General features: G+C 35.4%; 1 protein-coding gene and 1 long non-coding RNA gene across 5 annotated transcripts in view; one reads left to right on the forward strand and one right to left on the reverse strand.

The window, feature by feature from the left end:
* Nucleotides 1–7,637, forward strand: part of LOC107992927 (uncharacterized) — a 190,395-nt gene extending 182,758 nt beyond the window's left edge. For all 3 annotated transcript variants that reach the window (XM_062084199.1, XM_062084198.1, XM_062084200.1), the window contains exons 6-8: nt 4,334–4,575; nt 4,651–4,783; nt 4,864–7,637. In XM_062084199.1, coding sequence (XP_061940183.1) covers nt 4,334–4,575; nt 4,651–4,783; nt 4,864–5,639 — 1,151 coding nt within the window. In that variant the 3' untranslated portion in view covers nt 5,640–7,637. The remainder of the gene's footprint in view (nt 1–4,333; nt 4,576–4,650; nt 4,784–4,863) is intronic.
* LOC133667228 (uncharacterized) overlaps nt 1–27,312 on the reverse strand; it is a 32,461-nt gene extending 5,149 nt beyond the window's left edge. The window contains exon 1 of one of the 2 annotated variants that reach the window (XR_009832532.1): nt 21,642–27,312. This is a non-coding gene — a long non-coding RNA (uncharacterized LOC133667228). Of the gene's footprint in view, nt 1–1,783; nt 2,394–21,641 lie in introns of those variants that run through there. The other variant, XR_009832531.1, reaches the window with a different exon arrangement.
* Nucleotides 27,313–27,963: the final 651 nt, after the last annotated feature.

Below are 27,963 nucleotides of genomic sequence, written 5' to 3' on the forward strand. Positions count from 1 at the left end.
TCTTAATGTATATATATGTATTAAAATTATAATTACGTTAGAAATCTTGATCGATATATCTGTTATATTGTTTCACGTGAAATGGTCTATTGGAATTAAATGTACTTCTAACCCTTTCATTCCTAACACCATTTTTTTCGGCACGTGATGAAACGTCAATCTTAGCTCCAACTTCAGTCGATTCTTGGTACTTCATACAGTAATTGTAATAATCGTTTTAATATTGAAATCGTCTTGTAATTTATTAATGATTTTTTATATTTTCTCAACAATACATTCAACTGCAACAATAAAATAAATAGAGATAAATCTATGTTTCATTTTATACAAAATATTAATGACGAATTTCATAAAGAAATATAATAAGAGTTTTCGTGTACAATGGAATGAAAGAACTATAATTAAAATTATGGATTAAAATTTCATGTTTTACCAGTAATTAATCCCTTTCAAAATACCGATAATCTATTTTTCAAAAAATTCTCGTAACAGAGTCATTTCGAAAAATTAATTCAGACATCTTGTTATTTAAATTAATTTTATTCCAACTACGAATCCATCTACAAATCGTATATAAAACAATCCAAATAAAATTAATTTAATCGACACAATTAATCAATCGTGATACTACGTAAATCCATTACGCATATTTTAATAAAAACATTCCTCATTTAGTTTTGACGAATTCCTCCACTTCGTGCAATTATTTGACGAGTCGAAATTAGACAAAGATCCCTTTTCACGGTTCTTAACGAACCTTAAACTTGCGCTTCAGCGTAATTATTTTATATCTGTCGTGACTTGTTCCCGAAGACGCGTGAAATTAGGTCGCGGTGGTTAACTACAGTTAATTGATAAACAGCGTCTGGCCTGGCATACTTACGAATGGAATCGGTGAATGAAGAGAAGGCTGACAAGCACCGCGCTAATTAAACCTCTCTCCGCATAGAAATTCGATTCGTCGATACGCGGCCAAGTTTTTGTACCACGATAAAATACGTGTGAAATGCTGGATCACGTATAGATTCTCGAAAGGGATTCAATCATGCTTGAATTTCTAAGGAAAACAACCTCATTCTCGCTCTGTGATTCTTCGAATAATTTAAAAAAAGGAATAGAGAAACAGGGAAAATTATAAAAATTATCTTCTGCGTCGATTTGATATAAAAAAAATTAGATTTGGATTTTTGTGTTTTTTGAAATAATTCGACACGATGTAAATGAACAGTAATTTTTAGAGAATGAAAATTATATTACTTATTTCTAAATATATATAAATTCCATTATTTTGTTAAAACTAAAACATGCACAAAACATGTTTTTTGCTTTGTTATATTGATTTATTATTATTACATTCGTTTAATATTGAATTGAATAAATTAAAGTTTAAAAATCAAAGGTGAGAGTTAATTATATTTATTTATTGCATTTATTCTATCTCTTTTTAATTATGTTCCTTTGTTCTTTATTATTTTTATATTGTTTTGTTTAATTGGTTTCGATCTGTTATTCTCTTTATTGGTTATATAATGAAGCAATCATGTCATATTTTTACATTTTCTATAATAATTATTTCTTAACCCTTCCAAGAATAATAAAACATTTTTCTGAAACATTCAGAAATAAAATTTTGAAAATTAGACTCTTTCAATTTCTAATTAATTCTCAATATAGTATCGACAACAACAAAAGAAAAATCTTTCTCCATTAATATCAAACAAATATATTTTTATCGAATGATTTCACATATTTCAATTTAGAAAATTCAGAAAAAAGATCTTACCAGATAAAAATCATAATTCCTCTATTTGGACACTCGTCATTCTTCGATGCAGATGCACTGTTATGGACTTAAGGTGATAAATAATCACGTTTGATTAACCGATTCCGATCGCTATCCATTTTCAAAATTTTTAAATCATCTTCGTGACAAACGTGTGCATCGCGTGTTCATGCGCGCGGATACGTGCCGCGAATCGAGAACGAAGCATAAACTTTGCCCTCGACGAAACGACGTACGCCCAATTGTAAAACGTATGGCGGCGTTTAATTGAAATTTAAATTCGCCGAACACAATTCGCGCCGTTTCAACGGAGACGCGCCAATGAAATATGCATGCTTTTTATGCCCGCTGTAATTTAACAAGCTGAAGTAGCAATCAATTATTGAAATTAATCACCTGCAGGGGACGAACCTGTAATCTATTGTTGGCCGTGCACTGATAATTGGTCGTTTGAAGGATAAAAGCATTTTTTTCAATATTATTGGAGGATTTTAAGAAATTTCTATTCGAATTTATTAATTTGGCTTTCGAGAGGCTTTTATTTATTTATTTTTTTATTTTAATTGACGTCGTTTGATAATTGTTCGTTTGTAGGATGGAAAAATATTGAATTCTATTGAGGATTTTTCAATTACATTGTTAAATGCTCGTTTGTAGAAAAGAAAAATAAAATTTTAAGAAACTTTTCGCTATGTTCGATTTTAATATATATATCGAGCAATTATGTATTATGAATCGCATTAATGAATTATGTGAATTCTCTAAATAGAAATATAATTTATTAAATTGGTAAAATAACTGGAAATATAATTGGAACAGGAATGTGTATATGAGAAATTTAAATGTATTAAAATTTATAGGATATGAAAATTCATGATAAAATTCTTGTTGTAATATCTCAAATGTGAAACAATATTTATGTAGATTCCATTTCCATTCATAAATTAGCATAAACATTTACATGCAATTAATATCATTGAAGTGCGAGTACAATATATCTAATCGAAGAATCTGAAAAAAATGTTCTTATTTGAACATCTGTAATGAATATCTGTTTTACCCGCACATGTGACTCGAAAATTAATTTTGACAATTAAATTTGGTAATTAGAACTCCATTAACATATGCTTTAATATAAAATATTTTCACGATCAACGAATAATTTAATAATTAAATTTAATAACACGATCCCGTAACATCCCGTAACAATAGTTGTGAAAATTCATAAAATATTAAAATACGTAACATGAAATAAAAATTCTAATTTTAATTCATTTCGAATTAAAGCAACATCAAATGAAAATTCCTATAATATCAAATAAATTTCAAAAATTTTCTTTCTATAACAAAATTTAATTTAATCTAATTTTTACAAAATTTCAATCTTTTATCATTATTAATAATTCTATTCGCAATTACAATAAATTAAAATAAGAAATACATTCTTTCAATTTTCTCATGAAACGACTTAAACAACCACGAAAGAGGGTTAAAATAGGTAGGACGAGCATTCAAAAAAGGGTTGAAAAGTAGACCAAGAGAGCTGGTGCGTTTCAACGATAATCCAGGTCGCCGTGACGCAGGCCGACTATCTGTCGTTAAGAATGCAATAACGGGACAGCTTATCCCGTCATAACAATGTCCTGTCGACGGTGCGACTGGAATTGAATCGACCGTCGAGGAAACGGCAGCTTTGCTTGTTCGTTTTACGCGTATGCAAATTTTTATGCAGCACGCTTTACGCGCGGTAAAAATCCATTGAGTAAAAACTAAAAGCGGTCAACTCGAATCTTGGGCGTGCATTACGAGAAAAAAAAATAAAGAATTCGTTATTGACGAAATGAAAAGTTTAGATGGAAATGAGAGAGAGGTTCCACAATAACTCATCGTTCTTTCCTTTAATTGAAAAACTGCAACCAATCTAATTCATTGTCAGGAACAGTTCAGGGCACTCAGTTTTACCTCAATTACCGTTAGTGGGTGCCGTTTATTCACTCGAAAGGTGCAGTTAAGCACGCAGAAAACGCGACGAGTTTTATGGAACGATCAATTTTAATGGCTTCATTCGTCTTGCATTACCAGTGTAAGCTAGCGTATTTACGAGAATGCAATAGCACTGTTGCCTCAGCTTAAAAAGATACGAATCGATCCATAATAAAGAAAAAGATTGAAGCCTCAAAAGTTGAGTTGCGAACAACTATGAATCGTTTCTCAACTTTCCATCTAATTTAATCCGTGGTAATCTCTTCCAGATCTGTTAATAAAGTTCATCTTCTTTGCTGAAATGAAAAAAGTCGTAACATTTAAATAAATCATAAGTATTCGAATATCCGTTGGATATTGAAGTTGTAAATCCTTAAATATTTCGTAGAAGTAATGATATAGAGAAATGATATGAAAGATTTAATTAAAAAATTTGATAATTGGAAAACAAATCATGAAAAATAAATCGTTGTCGAAAATAAATCACGAATATCGAATTGATTCGAAAATTATAAATATCAAAGATACCAGGATATAAGCCAAGTAATAATTTCATTTATATTCCAGGACTCTCATTAGGTGGTGGCCTTATAGTTCTAGCGTCTGCTTTGTCGGATGCATCGTTAGAGTTGCCGGCAAAATATAGTCTGCCATCTACTTCGAGTATGCAAGCCGATGACAATGGTTTACCACAGTATCAATATGGTTGGTGTCTTCAATTATCGGGATTGGCTTTAATTCTGGCAGAAGTGGCGGCTGTATTGACTATGTCTGGATACATGGCCCGTTTCTCAACTGTAGAAGAAATGGTATATATATATATATATAATTTTAGAATGATACTATTAGTGAAATAGTTAATTTAATATTGTTCGATTTTTAAGGTAAGAGTCATGGTACCCGGTGCTGAGAGAAAATTAAGGGAACAAAGAGGTTTGAGTTCAGAATATCTAGTTAGAACTCATCAGAAGTCACCTGGACCTCCACAAGCTCGAGCTTTTGGACAACCTTCGAAAAGTAATTAATTTATTTTTATATATATCATTTACAAATATCATTTAAGCAAATATTTAATTGTAAATTTATAATATTTACAGCATCTCAAAGAGCTCCCGAAGAAGGAACATCTTTGTTATGCAAAACTGCACCCGATATCTGTGCCTCGAATCCTCAAGCGATTAGTTACGTCGATAAGGCAGACCTCTCTCATGTTTTACCAGCATATCCAGATACAAAAAACACGGATTCTAGATATAGCTTCGGGGATAAGTCAGAAGCTAGTGTTATTGACTCACGATTAAGTGGTTTTGCCGATAAAGAAGGTTTAATTGATTCCAGAATTTTGTCTGATTCTCGACAAAATATGATTGCTTTCACAGAAAGTAAAGAACATCCAGTTGGCCAAGAGCCGCGATATAGCGAATTCTCTCCTAGAACCACAGAACAAAATATCGTGGATTCTAGATTGAGTGGCTTTACCGAAAAGGAAGGTCTCCTTGATTCCAGACTCAGTGGATATGGAGAAAAAAATGAATCGTTGTTGGATACTCCTTTCGGTTATGATACGCGATACAATAGTTTAGCAGGACAGACAGTGCCCATTACCTTGAAGAATCAGAATACATCTGTTTCAGCTATTCAATCTCAATATATCTATCAAAATTTCGGCACGATACACTCAGGGATTCTTAGAGTATCCGAACCAGGAACTAGTTCAAGTTCAAACTCTAGTCAGAGAAGCATGACACTTCAAAATCCGAAAAGAAAGTCTCAAATCGCTCAAAATACGTTTAGTACAATGGAATGCGAAAAGAAAAAACGAGGACCTGGCTTGGCTGGCAAGACAGGTTTCTACACAGGCAGCGCTGTATGACCACCACCACCTCCTCCGACGCCCAGGTAACTGCAAGAGGAGGAAACGCCACTTTAATCCTAAATATTAGGAAACGATGAACTAGTGGCGTGAAATCTGAATCGTTGGAGGAATAAACTTTGATAATTGTTATGGAAGAAATCTACGTTATTAAAAGAGATATACAGATCTCTACCGTATCTATTGATGATTATGTAGATGCAAATATGTTTATCTTGTGAGAAAATAGTATCTACAAATGATCATATAGTTCCCTGTGATTTCATAATCTAAGGACAAATGAAAAAAAATTCTGTGAACAGGGTGCAGACTTATTACAAGATTTGATGCAAATTAAGGGAGAAGAACTTGTATATAAATTATCGATAATAAGATTAAAATTGCGATCTTTCTTTACGAAAGAAAACCTCGAAACGAATTTTTTTTAACGTTTCGTAATTACTCAAGCGACGTGTCACATAGTCATTATAACAACCGACATGTTAATCGATAAAATAAGGAGAAAACAAGAATTGTGGTAGCGTGCATAAACTAGGCGTAGCATTAAGTAGTATAGGCAACGTATCTTAAGAGAATTAATGTATAAGCTCGATTTTACCAAAGAATTTATACCTTTTATTCGTGAAAATGATCTCGTTGCCTCTATAAAAACTGGTCGATCGTTCATTATAAATTACAGAGTTGTAGGATTATAGTCAATTGATCCTCTGAATCATTTCATTTTTAAAGAAAAATCTCAACAGCATTCATCTATATCCAACGAATACTATCAATTATGAAATTTTTGTAAACGAAAGGAAGCAGAAATACACAACAATTTGCACTTGAAAGTGGATCAAGAGACATGGAAATTCGCAACTCACCGTTAAATAATTCAACTAATCACATAATCGCGTTCTCAAGCTGCATAACTAATCGAACAGAGCTATAAGTCAAAAAGGAATATTAATGTAGTATGGTGTAACACATAAACTCGATGGTATAGTCACGAATACTCAATCGGGCGTGAACTCGTCTAACCATTTTCGGGAAAAAGGTGAAATATATCGTGATTTATGAGCGACAATTCGAACGCATACGTTTGACGAATCGTGGAAAAGATTTTACCATAGCAACGTATCATCGACACGAAGCACAATAAATATTATTATATGCGAAGATAAAATAAATGGATTTAGAGTACAAAACATTTTCTTACTGTTATCAAACGATATTATACACAAGTTAACCGCTTTGCTACATTATCATTTAAGTAATCGTTTCTCTTCGTAATCCATCTATGGCAAAGTCTTTCATTACGTTCGCCAATCTTGGACATATCAAGAACGAAATCGTTTTACCCAACCCGATATTAAAATCGTGACTCGAATTCCCTTCCTACTTCTCACGATATGCTCTCTTCAAGGGTTGAGAATATTTTAACGTCTCGATGAACCCATAAAAGTATCACTCTCGAACCGGATCGTATGTTGTTGTGTATGTAACTTTGCGTATATTAACGTATTACAAATCGTAGGTAAATGTAATAAAACTTTTTTTTTCTAAACGCGTTTTTTCCTTATCCATTCATTTGATTAACAAAATTGTACAAATTCTTATCGTTGTGATTTATTCATGATTTAAGATATATTCTTGTTTGTCAATCATAAATCGCTATATAAAAATTTATAATAACTATGAAATTCGTGTTAAATTTTAACTATATGTGTATATACATTGTACTGTATTTTATATTATTCATAAATTTGTTTTGACTGTGAGATATTGTTATCTATAAAGTATACGTTTCTTATCTTATTATTCTTCAATATTGTTCACTATATTTCTGTATTAAAATCACTACAAAAATTTCGCTCTACTGTTTACCAGTAAAATATTCACACAAATTATAATTCTAACATTGCCAATATCCTTTTCAAATGACAAAAAAAAATAAAAAGAACACGAACTTGTATCAAAATGTACCATCTGAAATTATATTAAATTTTTCGAATCAAATGTTTCATTGTCTTCATGTTTCGCATACCAATCTAGATAAAAATTTACACTCTTGAAATTCAAACCTTCTACTCAATCTTCCAAATGAATAAATTAATAGAGAAAAACTGACATAATGAAAAATGAATTATTTGTGCGACAGATGAATAGTTACCATAAAACAGACGTTTAAAAATTGATTTCGAATCTTTGGTGGAACCGTAGAAATTTTCTTTTAGATGGCTCTGTCCTCAACAAGTTTCTTTTCCAAACTTTTCGCTAGATGGCGGAGTCCGTGCTTATGTCGCGACGACTTTGCTCCTAATGTTTAATTAACGCCGCATAATTGCCCGGCCAATTAGCCAACGCCGTTTAATATTAATCTGCAATTTGAATTCATTTCGATGCGTTTAAAATTTATTGAATACATAATTAATGCCGCGTGGCGCGAATGCAGATACGATGCACGAGCCGCCCCCGGCACTTTGTACACTCTCCTGATGATTTATTCCGACAGTCCTTTCGAAAGTTCGCCCTGAAAAAACCCTATAAAAATAGTTAATCGTTCCCAAAAGCTTATGTGAGAGTCGCCACTTTTTAAATTGTTTGGGTTTAATATCGCGTGCGTACATTGCGCGTCGATAACGTGAATATTGGGATGTAGATACAAATATGGAGACAATTACTTCATTTTGTATTGTTATAAATTCAAGAAGATATTTTTAGTATGCGAATACGTCATTATAATTCTTGGAATTGTATAATTGTTAATTGAATAATGTTATTTTCCGAAACTTTGTACTGGGAGAAGTTTTTTAGAATTTATTTCATCTTATTTTTTATATAAGTTTGTAGAGTTTATTCTGTGAAAAATTTTATAATGTATCATAATATAAAAGTGTAATTATTTCACATTATGTGTTTCAACATTTTATTATTTCTCAAAATTGATCAAATCATCGTTAAGATTGGAAAATTTTTCACATGAAATTTAATCCAATGTCACTACAAAATAATTTTCATAATTTTTATGAATCAAAAAACCAAGCGTCAAATCAAAAACCTAAAAAAAAAAAAGAAAAAAAACAATCATCAAAACACCTTCATTCGTTTCACCCCTTCCACTTTTCCTTTCTAACAAAACCGTGCAAATCGATACTCACCCCACACCATCATACAACACTGAGAGGGTCGGTATGAGGGGGTGGTAGATTGTCTCTGTCATTTACCTGCACCTTCCAACAACGTCCCTTGCCCCTTCGTCTGCCACGTCCGAATATTCGTGAGGCTACCCCTTCCCGCAACGACCTGCCACCCTCGACACGCTCGACCCACCCCCTCACGCCGATGCTGCGTGTAGCCGTCTCGCTCTAATCCAATTAAAAACGGCGGACGATCGCACGAAACAGCGGCTCATCGACCGCGGGAATTTTAATTGATGTTACAGGTACTCCGGAGAGGGTTGTTGGTGCTGCTTTTGCGTTCTGGAGGATATGGGAAGGGTTGGAATAAAAAGGAATATAGCTTCCCTGGCGCGTGCTTGCTCGTGAGATGGTCTTTCAATGGGGCACGTGACAAGGAATAATCTTCTTCTTACGTAGAATCATCTTAAACATTGGAAAGAAGAGTAATGTTTATGATGATTTGAAATCGTGAGTTTAATTATTAAGGTAGTGCTCATGGTGGATTGATTTGGGTGAATGATGGCGAATGAATTTTTTGGAGGATTAATCATTTGAAAAGGATTGGAGTGGAAGTTTATTACAAGGGAATGTGGAAGTTTCTTGAAATCTTGTGATTGGAATAATTGGAGAATTTTTTTTAGGTCTCCTGTGGTCAATTTGGAACTGGTCAACTTGGAAGAGATAATATAGTGATCAAAATTAAGATTTTCAAATACGAATTCCAGAAATTTTTAAAATTAAACGAAATCTAATTATGTTTCGTTTAAATATAGAACGAATATAATATTTCTTTAAAAAATTTCACCTATGATAAAATATATATTGTACTTTTATACTCGAGGCCAATGTTTTTATTTGATAAAACTTTATTGTATTTAATCGATAATATTTTATTTTAAAATATTTTATTTTGGAAAATCAAAGACATTAAATGAAGACATTAAATCGAGAATGATACTATATTTGATGAAGAATTGATTAGCTTATACTGATTAATACTATTGAATAATTACCGAATCGTTTAGCAACAGCAAATTTAATTATTCTTACCGAGTAACAAGTATAATTATTATTAATAACAGGATAATTTCAGTTTCAATAAAGAAGGAAACTATTAACTAGGAGCAGTCCCAACTCGATCTGCTCTATTAATTTCTAATTTGTAATGATCTGGTTCTCGATCTAGATATCACTCGCCATTTATAATGATTTTTTTCCCCTTCTAATATCTCAACACATGAGAACGTGAAAGAAATAAATCGAGACCGATATATCGATGAACAAAATAAATTTTTATTGCTTCTCGCTATATTATATTCGTTTATATTCTTTCATATTAACTTTCTCTAAATTTTTTATATTCAATTCCTTTACATAATAATAATAATATTATAATATTAATGTTGAATTTCTATTATCTTTAATAAAAATATAAAATATTTTAAGAATATTTATAATCCCAATTATTTTCATTATATATTAATTTTTATTCCACGATATACTTCAATAAATTTTTTTTTCTCGTTACAGGAAACTTTCTTAAAAGAAAGATAAAAGAGGAAAGAAAATAAAGTCAACTTTAATAGAGGAATATTAATGTACATTTATATTCCTCTCTTAAAGTTTTTTTACGCAACAAAATAATCCATGTGCTTCATTTTTCTTCTTAATTTTATACCACCATATATAAATTTATTTACTAATCTTCATTCCAATGCTTTCATCCAGTACTCTAAATAATAATTTCAATTTTGACTTTATCTACATCTACTTTTAATACCCAATCGAATAATTCGACTGTAAATAAATAAAGAACAATTATTTTCAGATTTATTTTAAAAGGAAAAAATTCTGATTTAATATCTTGGTCCATTTAAAAAATTTAATCACTGTCGAAAATATATATATCTCATCATATCCATAGCACGCGAATTTCCATCTCACGAAATTTTCTCTTTAGAAAGAAAAGTAAAAGAAGAGAAATGCGAGTCGTTCAAATCAGCACGGCTATCAAATTATTTTCCACTAATTTTCCTCACCACGTTTATCTCTATGTGGCAACTTCTTATCACTATCGTAAGAAATCTTGTAGGAAGGAAGCGAGATTGCAAGGATGCCTTAATCCTCGTGGTCATCTATCATCGTGGCCCTGGTTAGCCACGATTCTATCTTCCAGCTTTTTTTCACGCGCCCTCCAGTCACCCAAGCCTTTTGTTGGCTTGTTTAATAACTCGTGATGAATGTACCTCGGGCTGCCTCGCTTCCAGTTCGCCCTGGCCGAGGTACGAGGATCCCTAGGGTCTCGAGATATCCTCGTTTCTTCTTCTCTCGCTTCCGACCCGTCAGAAATTAAAACGATAAATCCTTGACGGAGTCACGGATTGCCGAGAAGGTGTGATTTTAAAATCGACTCTGATTTTCTGATGGAATTGGCAAATTTTAAATTTGATCCTTTCGATAATCGATATTTCGCGGACGATGATTTGATCAAACGAAGATCAGAAAAAGATTTTTAAAAATTTCTATGCTCTGTTTTTTCTTCTCTCGCTTCTGATTTATTTTAGGAATTAAAATGATAAATCTTTTTGATAAGTTGAGAGAAAGAGAGAGATGCGAAAATTTAAAGTCGATTACGATTTTCGATGAAATTGGTGAATTTTTTTGCTTTTGACATTCTAGAATTTTAATAATCGATATTTCATAGAAGAAAAGATTTTCAATTTTTAATGGACATAAAATAATTCTAAACTTTCGTTTAAATTTTTTCTTATTTTTTTTTTTTTTTTTTAGTAGTAATAGTAGTAGTAGATACTTATTAAAAATATAATTCTTTGCTTCTTTCCACCGATCGATTTGATGAAGCGTGAATATATTTAATTTTCTATTTTTTAATAGTTATTGCATAATTATATACGATATAAAGATTGCCAAATAAATAAATCCTTAAGAAACAAATTTTCCACTACGTCAAATCTTAATTAAAAAACCGCGATCGAAATTCCTCTCTATCTACCGACCTACTCTTCCTCTCTAAACTACCATACCCCCCCATACCATTCTCTCTCGCCAATTAAACCAACTGCACTTTTATCGAAAAAAAAAAAAAAGAAGAAAAAAAAACAGAATATCCTCCCCATTCACGAGAGCCCATATAAACTCGTTTTCCGAACGGAGCACGAAGAGAAGCGGAGAGAAATCTTGGCAAAAAATTAGCCGTAAGATAGAAAAAAAGAGGGGTGCAGGAGGTTTGGGGGAAGGAGGAAAAAGGGGAAATCGGAAGGCAGACAGCCTGCGGCCAGAATGGACCGTGGTCCACGTTAGCCAGGAGCCGCTGCCAAATGAAATTATCCCTCGGAAACACCGGCCATCTCGGGGGTTAATTCCGCAACGGGGGTGTGTGTGTGTTTGTTACCGGCCAACATCGTGGTATCACCGCTGCCTTGGGCTGACCATAATTTAATACCTGCCGCTAATACATCCCTACCAACGTCCCTCCCTAGATAAGAGTCCAACCCTCTTTCCACCTTCGTTCCTTCCGTTCGAGAAAGAGAAAAAGGGTGAAATCGCGGCCAGAATTTTGGAACGGAAGATTCGAGGCGGTGCGTTTTGTTTTTTAGGAATTGGGATGCGCTCGAGGTGACAAATGGAAGAATTGTGGAATTGTGGCAGAGGTTTAAAGAGATGTAGCGGGTTAGCCGGTTTGGAGAAATGTTGATTTTGGATAGAAAATGTCCGAATTCGATGAAAGAAATTAATTTTCTTAACAATGGTGAAAGACAATTATCTAAAGTAAACTATCTAATCGAAGACAATTAGATAAAGTGAGATTTCTTCCGTGATTCTAAACTATTTAAATCTTTGTTCAACGAGCGATTCAAATTTTGACGAAGAATTCAAGAGTCAGAAATCAACGCCTCCACGCAAATAAAATAGATCTAATTGTTACAATTACATTGATAACGTGTATATCCGTGGATGTAGAGGAGGAGGCTTATCATACGAGACTGCGCGTATTAAAAGGGTAAAGTACGCGGATTTTATTTCCAGTCAGAGATCGTCGGTCTCGGTTTTCCAGGGGGGTAATTTCATTTGGCCCAATCTCCACCGAACGAACCGTTCTACCCGCCGCGGGCTCTTTCTATCTATGAAACATTTTTACCGTCTTCTTCTCGTTTTGTTTTCACTACCACCGTGTATCCTGCCCCCTCCTCTTATCGCTAAATCGTTTGCCAAGCCATCCTTTTACGATCATTAAAGAATTTAAGCGATACCGTGACTTCAAAAAAAGGCTTTCCATAAATCAATTTGTTTGTTCTATTATCCTGTATTCTTCTTGAAAATTATAATTCTCTGCGATATACATATAAATAATATATATACATATATATATTATTTTTATTCATTGGAATTATGGAAATGAATTGAAATTAAGTAAAGAAGTCGAGGTGATAGGTGAAAATTAATTAAAGAAATGGAATTTAAATAAGTCATTGAATATTTTTAATTTAGCGGCAAGAGATAAGATACTCTTGGAAGTAATTTATTCAACATAAAATATTAAATAAAGTAATATTCAACTTTACTTTTTTTATTCATATATATATTCTGCATGGAATAAATTTCTAATGTTTATCGTGCAAGCTACGAAATAAAAATTGAAATTACTCCATAATTAAGTGTAATAAAGTGAAATAAAATAAAATTTGCACGAACATAAAATTACCCTAACTACTTTCATTATTATTAATAAAATCAATTTCAAAGGAACACCTAAACATTCAAGAACGTAATGTAAGAGTTCCCGTATGAAAAATCAAAACGACATCCTCTCCTTTCAAAACTCTCAAAGTATCCCACACCGATCTCAAGTGTAGAAAGAGGAAGAAAAAAATCAGATCGCATTAAAAGGATTAATTCGCCAAGCACCGTGCAACATTGAAAGTTAGCGTGTACGCATAAATCATAATCAATAATCATCGCATTAATTATCACCGAGCGAGAAGAGAAAGATCCAAAAAAGATCGGGTTAATCGATATTCTTTGAGATACTCGAGTGTGTGTGCACGCAACAAAGTAAACGTTTCCTATTGAAACGAAAAAAAAAAGGAAAAAAAGAAAAAAAAGAAAGAAGAACGATGCACGCAAAAAGATAGATCAGAGAAGGTTGAAAGAAGTGGGAAAAAAAGGAAGAGAGGAAATAAATAAATAAAAGAGAGAAGAAACACACAGAAAGAGAGAGAGAGAGAGAGAGAGAGAGGAAGAAGAAGAAAAAGAAATCGGAGAAAATAAAAAGCTGGAGCTCGCGAGAAACCGATACTCCTATCGCAACCCTCTAATGAAGTGGCCATTAAATTAATAGCGGCCGATTTAATTCAACGGCATTTTTCTCGGCTGAAAGTGGTTTCCACGGAGCAGAAGCAGAGGCGACGCGATTTATATTCAACGTGGCCGCCGCTCGTTCGTCTCTGCCCCAAGTTTCACGACTTTTTTCTCAGCTACGCCAAGTAGGGTGGCGGAGGGATAGAGAGGAAAGGACGCGAGAGGATGGAGAGAGAAAGAGAAGAGAGAGAAAGAGAGAGAGAGGTGTTCTGGTGATACGTTTCCCGACAGAGCTGGCGTTGAAACAATGAACCGACCAACCGGCGTGGTCCCTGCAAATCTCCAGGCTTAGCGCCCCCATTGTCACCCCTGTGTGCCACCCTCCCCTCGACTCGTGACGGCGGAAGGGTGCTTCGCGGATTTAGACGGTCCTGTCGCCATAGCAACTGCAGCCACCGCCAATCTCTCCAACTTGTTCTCCATACACACGGCTCTGGAACACGAGTTTCTCCGGTTACTGCGAAATCGAGCTTTTGGTTATGCTTCCTCTGATCTATCGGCGATCGCCCTTTCTTGCTTTCCTTCTTTCTATACTCCAATTCGAAGTGTGCTCGTATTTTTGTCCCTTTTTCTTGGAATTGCTTTGGACAATTTCTTGTAATCTTTGAGATTTTTTTTAAGGAGAGATGAGGAATTTTTAATGTGTCTTAAAATGTGTGTTAAAAAAGGAATGATCCATCGTTTCTTCTTGTTTTTCTCTTTTTTGTGATTTGGAATTTTCGGATATGATTTTTCTCGTATTGAACTTATCCCATTAATTTTATTCTCTTATTTTAAAACATTAAATTTTGTCTATGTTTCTAGATACAGAAAATATTTAAAAAAAATACATTTTGTAATACTTTGTAAAGAAATAAGAATCTAAATAAGCTGAGAAAATTAGTCAGATATATTACATACCCAGATCCATTGACTTCCAGTGGCAAGAAGCGAGAAGGTGAAGAATCGACGAGGATAAAAGAACGGAAGATGGACTCCGAAAAAATCCAACTCTTTGTCTCCCTTAAATGGATGTTTCCACGCGATTCTCTCGTCCGTCGGGCAATCTTACCATCCTGGATGGAGGAACCAGACCTTATTTTTTCTACTACCCTCGTGTCCCAAACCAGCCTTTGACCTTTGATCTCTCGCCGTGTTCTCAACCCTCGTCAAGAGTTACACACCGTCAACAAGTTTATCAGACTCTCGCGAAAGCCTCCGATTCGTCGAGGAGTAAATCCACGCGAGGTGGACGCGTTTCTTGGGGAATCGAAGGGACACCAAATCGAATTACGTGGATTTACGCCTTGTCCACAAGGATGGTAAGCATTCCTTAAATCCTTAGATTTATTCGTTCGCGGTGAGAAATTTCGTTGACAGAGGGTGATCTCGAGAGATAGGTATTTTAGGGATTTCTAGGGATTTTTAGGGGAAGTGTTTGGTACTCCGACAAGGTTCATTTGATACGAATGATATAAGAAAGATAATTTCATCCATTAGTTGATGTTTGATATTATTTTAAGTTTATTTTATATTTCGTTGTAGAATTTGTAGAATTTATATTGTTTTAATTTTATCAGAGATTATAAAAGGATTTTATATCCTTTTATATAAAATCATGATGATTAAGTAATCTTATCAAGTAATTTAATTTTGATTAAAAGTTAGGAACATTATGCAAAACTTCTTTCCTTCATTGCTGATTGCATTCCAAAGGAAGATTTTCTCTTATCAAAAGATAGATCTAAAATTAATTAAAGAAATCAATTAACAAATCCAATCTTCATTATTTCTCCCTTTCGAATTAGAACACAAATATTTCTACCATAAATTCATACATACATTACAATACTCATTCATACTCATCGCTTTGAACTTGAAATTCGTCCACATGTATCGACAAATTCCGGATTATATAATTTCTCCACTAATAATACGCCTTTTTCTTTCTATCATTTTTTACGTAATCGTAAGAATTCTGAATCGCTCACACTTGACACGATACACTTGCAACAGCCCCGCACGTGTTCCACGCATGCCTTTACCACGGATAATCCGCGAACCGCTTCCGCGGTGCTTTCACTTTGTATCCGACTTATGGTAAACACGGCTATTAATCGTTTCGCGTATAATAGGAATTAGATTCGGTCCGGGTTTGTCGTGGTGCCCCGTTGGCCGGCTCGTTTCACGAGGTATAAACGATATTTATGGCCGTAATCCAGTGGATGGGACCTAATGCATGATTTCTTCATCCACCCCGTGGACGGAATTCAAGTTCGGCTTTCTTTCGAATCTCGCGGAAAGTCGACCGCCGAGTCGTAATAGCGGGATTTATGGTGGGATAAATGGTTCGAAGGGGAGAAGAGGGGAGGAGGCGGGGAAGAGGAGGAGAAGGAGAGAAGATGGACGAGGATGGAGAGCGAAAGAAGATCTTCTAAACGATGGACAAATTGTACGGTTTATCCCCCACGGTCCACGGTTATACGCTGTAAATGGAATTGCGGTACTTGAACGTTGCGGATCGACCGCGGATAAATGGCACTTTGCGTACGACTTTGCTTTCAAAGCGCGAGGAACCTCCTCCTCCCCCTAATCCGACCGCGTTTCACGGATATTATACACGCGGATGGAAATCGATCGGCGAGAGACGAGCTTCCTTAGGGATTTCTTTCTTTCCCGATCGATTATGCCTCCGACATGCGAGGCATAATCCAAGACCCTCGCGCATCTATCATCCGGTTCTTGATTCGTGATGGAAATTGTAGAGGCTAGCTATTTGCGGATACTCCGTGAAGAAGAGTGGAAAATGTTAACTCGTTGACATAGGATGATCGAATTACGGATTGCGTAAATTTAAAATTTCCGGATATCGAATTTATAAGATCTATCGATAAGATTTTTAAGAAATTTAGAAATTCTTTTCCTTGGAAGACTTTAAATCGCCTGTAATAAGATAAATAATATTAGAAAGATGCGAATTTCTTACTTTGAAATCTTCTTCTTTGAATTGTTTCTAAATTTTTAAATTTATTTTCAGATATTCAGAATTGCGAATGACGAATAACAAGATCTAATTCTATAAGTTTTCGCGTAGAAGTATTCTTTTTCTTTTTTTGAAAAGTAAGCAAGTATTTAAGTTGGTCAAGTATCCTTGATTAATTCGTAGTCTCCGCATCCACTGTCCACGGTGTGTTCCAAAGAAATGCCGAGGCATTACTTAGTGTCAACTAATCGTTGCTCGCTTCAGTGAATTTCCACCTATCATAAGGGATATTTATTGCAAGCTATGTTAAAATACAACTTTGGCGATGTTTCTGCACGGTCACAATAATTAATGGGCTGACGATAGGTGTATAAATATCCAGAAACTGGTCATGGTTCAATAGCCAGGCTCTATCTAAGCACGGGTACTAATCATTCACAATGATTGATAATGTAATGATTCAAACGATATACGATGTGCAAAAACATAATACGATTTTAAACTGGCGAGCTTGATATCCCCGTCATAAAATTGAAGCTTCGGCTTCCATTAAACTAATTTTAAAAAACGCGAATCAATTTTTACAATCGAATAGAAAATAATACAAAATTACTCGATTCTCCATAAACCGATATAAATAAAATATCAAGTTTATAATACAACTAAATTTCAAAAAGTGTGAATCTTTCTATATTTTAAAATAATTATCAATCGCATGATTTAAACCTTGATATCACCTTGCGTACCGAAATTTCCCTAACCTAAAAATTCGTCACAAACGTTCACCATTCTCTTCCCTCAAAAAATCCAACAGACACGCGTTATATCGCGAAACACGGCTCCATCTCCATGGAAGGCCGGTTCCCTGTAAAGTGGCAGCCTGAGTTCTCCCTACTACCGGCCACGCAGTCGCCATCTTTATTATGACAATAATTTAATTTCGAGTCAGGGACTTCTGGGCAGCCACGGCTCGTAAATACCCCGATTATCGGTCGCGCTTATTAAATCCGTTGTCGTCCAGGGACATCTCTTGTGTCCAGTCTCTCCAAGACCCCATCTTCTTCCTCCTCGAGACTCAAGTCTTGACCCAAGGGGCTCCCTTCTTCCTCCTCTTCTTTTGCCCGCCACTTCTCTCCCTTCCACACAATAACCGTATGCGTTCTCATGCCTTTCTCTCGCACCCACTGACAACGTCCAATCCGTGGCTGGTATACACGGTGTGTTATCTTTCTCCACTTCGAGGCATCCTTTACGATCCGCCGATGCTAATTTTACGGGGCCGTAGTATCGCTTCAGCAGCAACGTGGCGGCAATGCGGCGGCAACGTGGCATCAACGTGGAACTCGTAGCCAAGCCTACGAGCCTCGTTCCCTCCATCTCGTGGCGGCTTCACTGATGATGACGAGATGATCACTTAATTTGGCCAACAGCTGCCGCGTCCTCTTCCTTCTTTTCTTCTTCTTCTTCTTCTTCTTTGTCTTCGTCTTCTTCTTCTTCTTCTTCTTCTCTCTTCTCTTTCTCGTTTCTCATCCTTCGTTCTTTGGATCTTTCGCGTGTTTCTCGGTTCTTTTATGATTTCGTTTGCTATGGTATGTTGATCTTAAGGAAGTCAATGAGGAAGGATTGAAGTGGTTGACGAGGTGGATATTCGTAGGAAGTGGAAAAAATTTTCGATTTTCTTGTAACAGATCTTTCTTCTTCTCTTTAAACGTTATAGTTGGAGGAATAATATCGAGAATTAAATTAATAAAATATATTTTCGTGTATAACAATTCGAATATTTGAATTGTAATAATAAGTAATAAATAATAATAAGTAATAAACGCCTAAATAAATTTGTTAATAGTTAGTGATTGAAGAATTAGTGAATTAGTGATTATATTTATTGTGTATTTAGATGTGTAAAGTTAATAATGCATGTGGCGCTAGCATCGCTGGTCGCCATAATGTCAATAAGAATCGGTATATTTGACGAGGATCTGAAGAAATGTTCAATTTGTTATATTTAATAAATAACTACCAATTGCGTACTTATTTTAGTTAGATATATTGATGTGTTTTTATTTCGGTTTAAACGTGGTTGATTATCGAAGAAATTTAATAGATACTTGTTGAAAGTCGATCTTTCTTCGGGATGCTTATTTTATTCTTTAATAGAATCGATGGTTTGTACGGTGATTTGCTGTCAATCATGTACGTTGTATAAGACAGTGATGTTTGCTTTTATGGCTTGGATTGTATGATTCCGTTTAAAAGCATCAGAAGAGTCCACTATTTCTTCCTCCATATTAATTATTATTGAAAATGAGACCATTAAATCATTTATTATTATTTAGATGCGATATTTTGTTTTGTTAGATATTAATTCGATTTTATTGAAAGTATTGTTAAAAATTTATAATCTGAGCTGAAAAATAAAATAAAAATATTTTTAATTAAACAAATTCTTTATCCATCTTTATCTATTGATTTACAAATGTAATAATAAATATTTAAAAGTTTAGAATTTCAGCAATTCACAATTAATAAGAAGGTAATATTAAAATAATATTATTCTATTTTCGGACAAACAATTCGTCAAAAAATCACGAGAAAATTAATGTATCGTTTTTTTCCCAATATAATAAAGCAAATAATAAAATATTTATCAAAATCCACGATACGCCTGTGGTGAATTATCGTTTCCTAAAGAGAGGGCCGTGCGGAGGAAGCGAAGTCGGTCCAATTTCGCTCCACCTGGTTTCCTCTAATGAACCATGGAGAGAAAGATGAGCGTTGGGCCGTTGATCTTGGGATGACGAAAATGCTCGTAAATCTCGCGCTCGTATAATAATTTAATAACGGATTCGAATAGGTATGCGAGACCGACACCTTATTTAGGCGACGGTTAGGCACCGTGGCTGTCCTCTTACGCCCATAAATAATCATTGCCGGATTAAAAACGAACCTGGATCCCGTCTATCAGCCCCTCCAAGTATCCGGAAATTTGGCTTTCAGCCGTCACTTTAAGACCAGATTTCAGGATCTATCGGTGAATCGCGTAATCGAGCTCTTAATTTTTACTCGGTCCACCATTGATACGCGATTTAGAAAAAGGAGAACAGAATATCGTTTGTTAAACTTGTCAATCGATGTTATTTTTTTTATTTATTTTTGCTTTTTTAATATATAATGGAGCGTTTAATTTTTTTCCTTGAAAGTAGAAAAGTAGAAAAAATTTGGAAAATAAATTTTGAAATTTTCAAATTAATTTTCAAATATTACAATATCAATATAAAATTATATTTTGATTATTTTTAAATTTTTTACCGTTCAAATCTTAGTTAACATTTTATTTCTAAAAATAGTTACAATTGCCTATATATAGCTTCTCATTTTTAGAAATAACGAATCATAGTTATAATATATAGTGAAAAAAATGGAATAAAACTTTATAAATATTAACATATGAATAAATTAGCCTTCAAGAAACATATTATTACAGAGTGTTAATATAATACCATGAATTTGGATGAAAGATATAATTTGTTTACGTGCGATATTTTTATGATAGCTCGCGTATTAAAATTTCTTCCGATCTATATTTAACTCTACGATGTAAAGTTTCGCAGAAAAACATGTTGATTCGAGAATATTAATGAAACGAGTCATTGGTATTAGAACTTACGAAAACGAACTTGGAGTAGAATTTACGATGAAATTATGTAAATTAGAGGCATGTTTAGCGCAGGTTGTGTCAGGTAGAAACGAGCGATATTCTAAAAATATTCTAGATTCCTTTCACTGAAATTATTTATCGTGATTGTAATTATCGATGACGCATTCTCAGCTATCTCCGGATACAATTTTGAAAGTATTAGAATACCAATTATGTTGATGGATTTTTTATTATTTCTAATATATCGTAAAAATACGATTAGACCAATATAATTTAAAATAATAAGAGGCAGGGACGGTTTGTTGACTAATTATTAAATCACTTTAAATAGTATGATCGAATTCTTGATGAAGATTTCGATATTTATATATTTATAATTAAATGTAACATTAGAGTTCCAAAATGTAGCAATCTATCAAATTTAATATTACTGATTTATAAAAAAGAAAAAATTGATAATAATTTTTATTTTTAATTTCTACTTTTAAAATATATTTATACTTGTATTGAACAAATATTATAATTATTATATTATAGTAATTCGTATAAAAATCACTTGGAAAAGTCCTATTAATCTCGAAAGAATTAAAATTTAAAATGATATTCAATTTTAAAATTTTCATGGAACGATCCAACCCCATCTTATCATCTCCACCAAAAGAAATCCACTTATAAATAATCCCCAAACAAACGTACCCAACTCTACTTACCGTTAAAAAAAAAGAAAAGAAAAAAAATAAAAGGAGAGTCCTTATCACATTAATCAAATTCTTCACCGATCAAACCCAAAGCCGATCCAAAGGAACCATTGCAAGGAACCGCAGGAAGAAAAAACAAGATACCTCTCGTTCCGCCAAAATTGAAACTCGATTAATCTCCCCGGCACTCCATGCCCCAGCATCGATTATTCCCGGTGGCCAGATTTCCCCGGAATCCATCCACCGCATCCATACCTAAAAGAAGAACCCTAAAAATTCCCTCGAAAAAGAAAAGAGAAAAAAAAGGAAAAGAAAAGAAAAGGAAAGAGAAGAATTAGAAAGAGCAAAATTCAAAACGCGAAATTCAAAACATAGATTAAAAAAAAAAAAAATTAAAAAAGAGAAATCCGCGAAATAAATTTCGTAAATTTATCTCTGGACATCGTTTGCTGTCGCCTGGTTCATCGGTTCGACTCGCTATTTTCGAGTCTGGCCGCCCCTACGGAGTGGGCCGCGCGGCGTAATTCAAAAATTCAAATTACGTATTCTATTAGGTGCGAGGCTGGCCGCGGGCATTGGTGGAAACGAGCGTGAGAAAGAGAAAGAGAGGCAGAAATAGAGAGAGAAAAAGAGAGGAGAAAAAGGCACGAAAGGGAAGGCCGTGGCGGAGGAAAGAGAAAAAGGGCAAACGAGGGGACGAGGATCGAGCGCTAGGTTTTTGTTCGGCTGAAAGAGGATGGGACGAGCCGCTCCGCTACTCGAGGGTACAAAAGGAGAAGGGTCCCGGTAGGTGCGCCGTGAGGCCGGCCGAGAAGGGGTGGCGGGCTGGCACGTCGGGCGGAGGGAGGGGGGAGCCGGGAAGAAATGAGAAAGAGTGTAATAAATTGGCGGTGAGATTATTCTCGACGTGCATTAAGACGTCAAGCGGCGACGGACGACCTGGAAAGTATTGCCCGACACCTTCTACGCCACTATTCTTCCCCTTCCACCCGGTCCCCACCGCTCCACCTTTTTCCCCCCACCGCGAGGCCGGCGAAACACGTTCCCCCACCACGTGAAACGCGAAGGATCGTGGAGGAGAAAATGGTGGAGCGGGGAGGGGGATCGCGGGGTCCGCTTGGAACGACCTACGGCCCTGTGCCCGACCAGCCGCGAGTCGGACACGGAAAATTATGCTCGGCCTAATCAGCCGGAGGTGTGAACGTGCCCCATCTGAATTCGTTAACTCGAGCCCTTGTGGGCCCCAGCAATGAGGCGGATTCTCGATGCGCGTGGACCTCGGTCCTTTGAAATGGATCTTTTTCGACGGATGAAAGTAATACGTTGGTGGTGTTTGTTTGTTAAACTTTTGTTAATTTTCTAAAGTATCGTTTTTCCTTTTTTTCTTTTTTGCTGTAATGCAAACCACTTGCACACTTTAAAATATCGTTGAGTAAATCATTTAACTTTTGGAAATCTAATTCTTGTGTGGAATTATAATTCTGGCTCCTCTTACGTAAAGGAGAAATAGAACGTTATAAATCTGATACCGACTCTAGTTCTATAAAGTATAGATATATAACTTGCGTATATGCATACATAAAATATTAATAAACATATTGAATAAATGTATATCTTAACACCGATTATTCACTCGTTGTATAAATACGATCATTCAACATTTGTAAATACCACTTATAAATTTAAATCAATTGACTTATATTACAAACTGACTCATTACAACATTTTAATTTCGATTCAAACTTCGAAGAGAAGAATTCTTTCGATTCGGAAAAAAAGAAAGAAGAAAGGAGAAGAAAAAAGAGATAATTGATGTAATCTATCAGAGTTCCTATTCGATCGCAATTTTTTTCCAACGATTTAACGCGGTTAAATGCGAGCCGATCGAAGAAATCTCTCAAGAATCTTTCCTCCAGTGTATAAAGTCGCAGTTCAAAATTGACAGCGATGAACGAAGTGGAATGTTTTATTGAAACGGACTCGATAATCTTCGTTCCATTTCCATTGGAAAATTGAACGTTGCGCGAAACGAAAAAGTAATGGACAGGGCACGCACCGCTCCAGGCTTGGAATAATACGTAGTCACACGCGTTTGGGCCCCTCGAGTCTGCCAAGTCTCACGAAAATTACCGGTTTCGATGAAAACGAGTCGCCCAGTTTGCTCCGGTAAACGCGAACTAATCTGAGGGGCGTAGTTTACGTCAGGTGTTCGATTCTCGCGATGCAAATTCCAACCGTGGTGGATTTGATATTCAGATTCTTTTGCGTCGCGCGCTAACTTGATCTACTCCCCTTTGAAAATCTTCCGTGTTAAAATATCTTGTCTGATATTTTAAAATGTATGAATTTTCTTTTCATTTAGAAAGATAAATTAAATCTTCCATTCATTCGTTAAAATTTTCCATTCGTTGAGTAAATATAAATTAAACTTGATTCAATTTGAAAATTGAAATTTTGTTATTTCTTTCTTTTAGTTTTAATTAATTATCCCAATTGAAATAATCTCCTATCTTTTTCTCCGATTTTGATATGAAAAACAATAACAAGAAAATTTAAACGAAAGAAAGAATCTATCTTGAAAAATAAAAAAATATTACATAAAAAATTTTAATAAAGATAAATTAAGTATAGTATATATTGTAATCTAAACTGTAACAGGTACGGTGTTCCTTCGGAAATTCTATTAAAAAGTTCCATAAACTTGGCGTGAAATTTATAAAGTTGCTTGGTAACGTTTGGAATTCAGTTCCATGGCTCGTCCCCTTTTTCTTCCTTCTTTGGATGGTTTTATTTTTAAAAAAAATACAACACAGAGAGAGAGAGAGAGAGAGCAGAAGAATACGATTCAGCCGGATGGATTAGGCCCCCCCGTGGCTACACGTGGGTCCTTTTGGTGGGTGTTAAGTAATACGTTATAAGGTCAACACCTGGCACTGCGTGAGGACGACCGCATAAGGCCAGCTCTCATCCTCTCCGACCTGAAGAAAACGATCGGGACTTGTTAACACTCCCGGAAACATCGTGGCCAGCCACCGGATGAATATCTTGCTCAATCGATTCTCCAGCTTTGTTCGAGCCTTGTCACCTTTTTTTCTCCAACTCTTCGTTGCTTTTATATTTTTCAATCTTCGAGTTCAATATTTCTTTCGTGTAATTGTCACGAGTCTATTCGTCTATTAATAGTCTTCAATATTAATTCATTATTTCAAGTTGGTTTCGCTAATTTTTAAAATATTCCATCTCTGGCCATTATATTTTATCGAAACATTATTTTAACATTATAACATTATTTTCTTTAAAAAATTTTTTCCTCGAATAATTCCTATTCCTTTTCTTTATCATAAAATTAAATATATCGAGCTTAATATAATTCAATATAATTTTTGTACCAGAAGTTCACAAATCTTGCTGAACAGTTAAAAATTAATAACAAAAGTAAATACAATAAATAGAACAAAATATCAACACTAACAACTCACCATCCCATTAAAAAATCACCATTTCAATGATTCTTCTTTCTCATAAAATACATATTGAATCTTACATCGAATGCATACGAATTAACAACTATAAAATAAAGTAATCGATAAATCAGGACCAAATATTTCAAACTCTTTCGCATAAAAAATTAATTCAAAACAACTTTCCGCCTCTTCTTTTTCGAAAGGAATTTTAAAAAATGCAAAGAATACAAAACCGTGAACGTCGTTCGTCCCTTCCACCCTCCTTCCTCCCAAATATTCCTCGACACGAAAAACAATATCGACACCGACGACTCACACTCCCATCGAAATTAATCCCATCGAATTGATCCCGCCGAAGCCAGGCCGCAAACACACGAAACGATCCTCGTTAACAACCGACGGTTCACAACTCGGAGGGAGGGTAATAACAACCGGTACATCTAGGAACAAACGGGCCAGTTGAATTCCAATCAACTAAGGCTAAATTACACCGGGCCATTAGCTACCAAAACTTCCACCCACCGTGGTGGAGGATGACTCGTCAAGTATCGGGGCCATCGGTTTCGACGCAACTCGAGAGATTTCGGGGGCTCTCCCTTACCTGTCCAGATGCGTCCCCCTCTCTCCCCCCTCGTTCCCTCCATGCTCCATGCCGCGCACCAGGCGGAAGGAGGAAGAAGGACGGGCCGAAGGAGGGTTGGAAGGAGAGCCGGACAGAGACGATGAAGACGTTGTAAAACGACTGTACGCTCCGTGTCTCGGTTCTCACACCTCGAAGACGAAGCGGCGCACGGTCAAAGGCCCGCGGGGGGTAAGCCCCTCGGACCGTGAAGCTAATTGATACGTAAGATTACGTTCCTTGGCCTGTTTCGCCCCCTCCCCCCTCCCTCCCCTCCCTTCCCTCGCCCTTGTCCGGATGATTGGTTGTCGGACCCGCAGACTAGTCTCTAAATTCCTTGGCCGAAGCTTGGAAGACTCGCACGCGCGGGCTTGAATGTTATTTAAGCTGCGTTCTCCTTGCTTTCGACGCGATTTCGTCGGGGAATCTTTTTGGGCGTTTGTGATACAATAAATGGAGTTCTTCTTCTTCTTTTTTTTTTTTTTTAATTGAGAATCGAAATTCATTATTAATACTGTTTGCTTCTTTTCTTTAACGCAATTCAGAAATCTGATCGTGAAATTCTATTTTTCGCGTTAAATCCAACACGAGAATTCGTAATCGTTCCATCGAATCGTTCCTGATAACGCAAATTGAAGTATATTAAAATTTTGTACACACGCATGTACAAAAATTAATCATTATCAAAATTACGAACCGAGATCCGATCCATTCCATAATTCCTCGCTAAATATTTCACTCAATGGAATTGCAACTCGAAAGAATCCATCGATCGAATAATTTCACTCTTCTCCAGAAATTCTCCAACCATCTACCATATTCGATCTCCCTTTTCGACCACAAAACGCATCAAACGTGATTCTCCTCCATCCTCGCGAATAGTTTTCCACGTGTTCAAGGAACGAAAATATCGAGAGGATAAAACATCCGTCTGATATGCATGATTCCCGCGTATACCATCATCCCGTAAAACGTAACTCGTACCGTCTCTAAAAGAGACCGAGCGCCTGTTCCTCTTCCTCCGCTCTCTCTCTCTCTCTCTCTCTCTCTTTCACGAAAGAGCCGAAGAGAGCACGGCGTTCATAAAACGGCCGTAAAACACTAAACGGTTGTAAAGCTGCCGCCCCGAAAACGCGCGCGAGCGTGCACCGTTGTTTAGCCCTTGTGCTGTTGCTGCGGTATCGTCTTCTTCCTTTGCGGCCCGGCCGAATAGAGACACGGACCCCGTCGATGTTAAATCATCCCGCGACCACGCCTCCTCCTGTCCTTTTTTTTTCCCCTCTCTCGCTCTCGTCTCGAGCCTCTCGAGCTCCTCTTCGTCCTCTTCCTCCTCTTCGTGGACCGCGAATCCTTCGGGATAGAGGAGAGAACCTTGATGCCTCCGTTCCGCCGCCTGTGTTTTTTAATAGTCCCGCAGATTGATTTGGGAAGCGAATCCGTGCGCGAGTGGAATCTCCCTCTCGAATCTACTCGAGAGTTTCCTCTTCCGTGCCAGCGATTCGATTTGGAATTTTTGATTCGAGGAGAGAGTTTTTTTTCTTCTTCGAGAATCTTCGAGAAAAGAGTGTTTGGTATTCTAGAATTTTTGATTGGATCGAATGATAATATTATTTCTTTCCGGTTATATATTATTTATTCGCAATATTTTGAGAAAAATAAAAGAATATCTTTAATTTCGTTTCAGAAGTTAAGAAATATACCACTGCGTATGATATAAATATGTCCAAATTAAATTTTATTTCTATTGTATTTTAATTACGTTTGTTTATATTGTTCACGAAGAGTGCACAGTTTTGTTAGAATTATTGAACAAAATAATTTATATATAATTTTCGCTTTGGAATTATAATTTGAATAACTTCTTGTTCAGGAGGAATGTTTTTTTAAAATATTTATATAGAGAGCTATTTTTGTACGATTCCAGTGAATCGTATCATGATTTTCTGATACATGATCACACAGTAATTTCCTTTTTGGTATTCAGTAGTTAAAGAATTAAGAAAAGGAATTTCCCTTTTGATTATAGGAACCGCTTGATAGTGTTGTTAACTCTGATTATTAAAAGATAAATTTGCCTCTCTCTCTCTTTCTCTCTCTCTCTTTCTCTCTCTCTCTCTTTCGAAAACGATAGAATTTCTCTTCGACAAATAATAATCAACTTGTCTCTCAACCAGTACCAAAATTATCCCAAACATTTCTTAAATATATATAATTAATGAACATGTATAAAATATATATGCATTATCATTACTCTATATCATCATACTTATTTAATATAATCTTCATCGGTTGCTGCTTCCACGATCCTCGTCTCACAATTTTCCAAATAATAACAACTCGAGTTTTAAATTCCAAGAAAACCACATTCCGATCATTCAAACTT

The sequence above is a fragment of the Apis cerana genome, linkage group LG14 (assembly GCF_029169275.1).
Source record: "Apis cerana isolate GH-2021 linkage group LG14, AcerK_1.0, whole genome shotgun sequence".
Lineage (NCBI taxonomy): Eukaryota > Metazoa > Arthropoda > Insecta > Hymenoptera > Apidae > Apis > Apis cerana.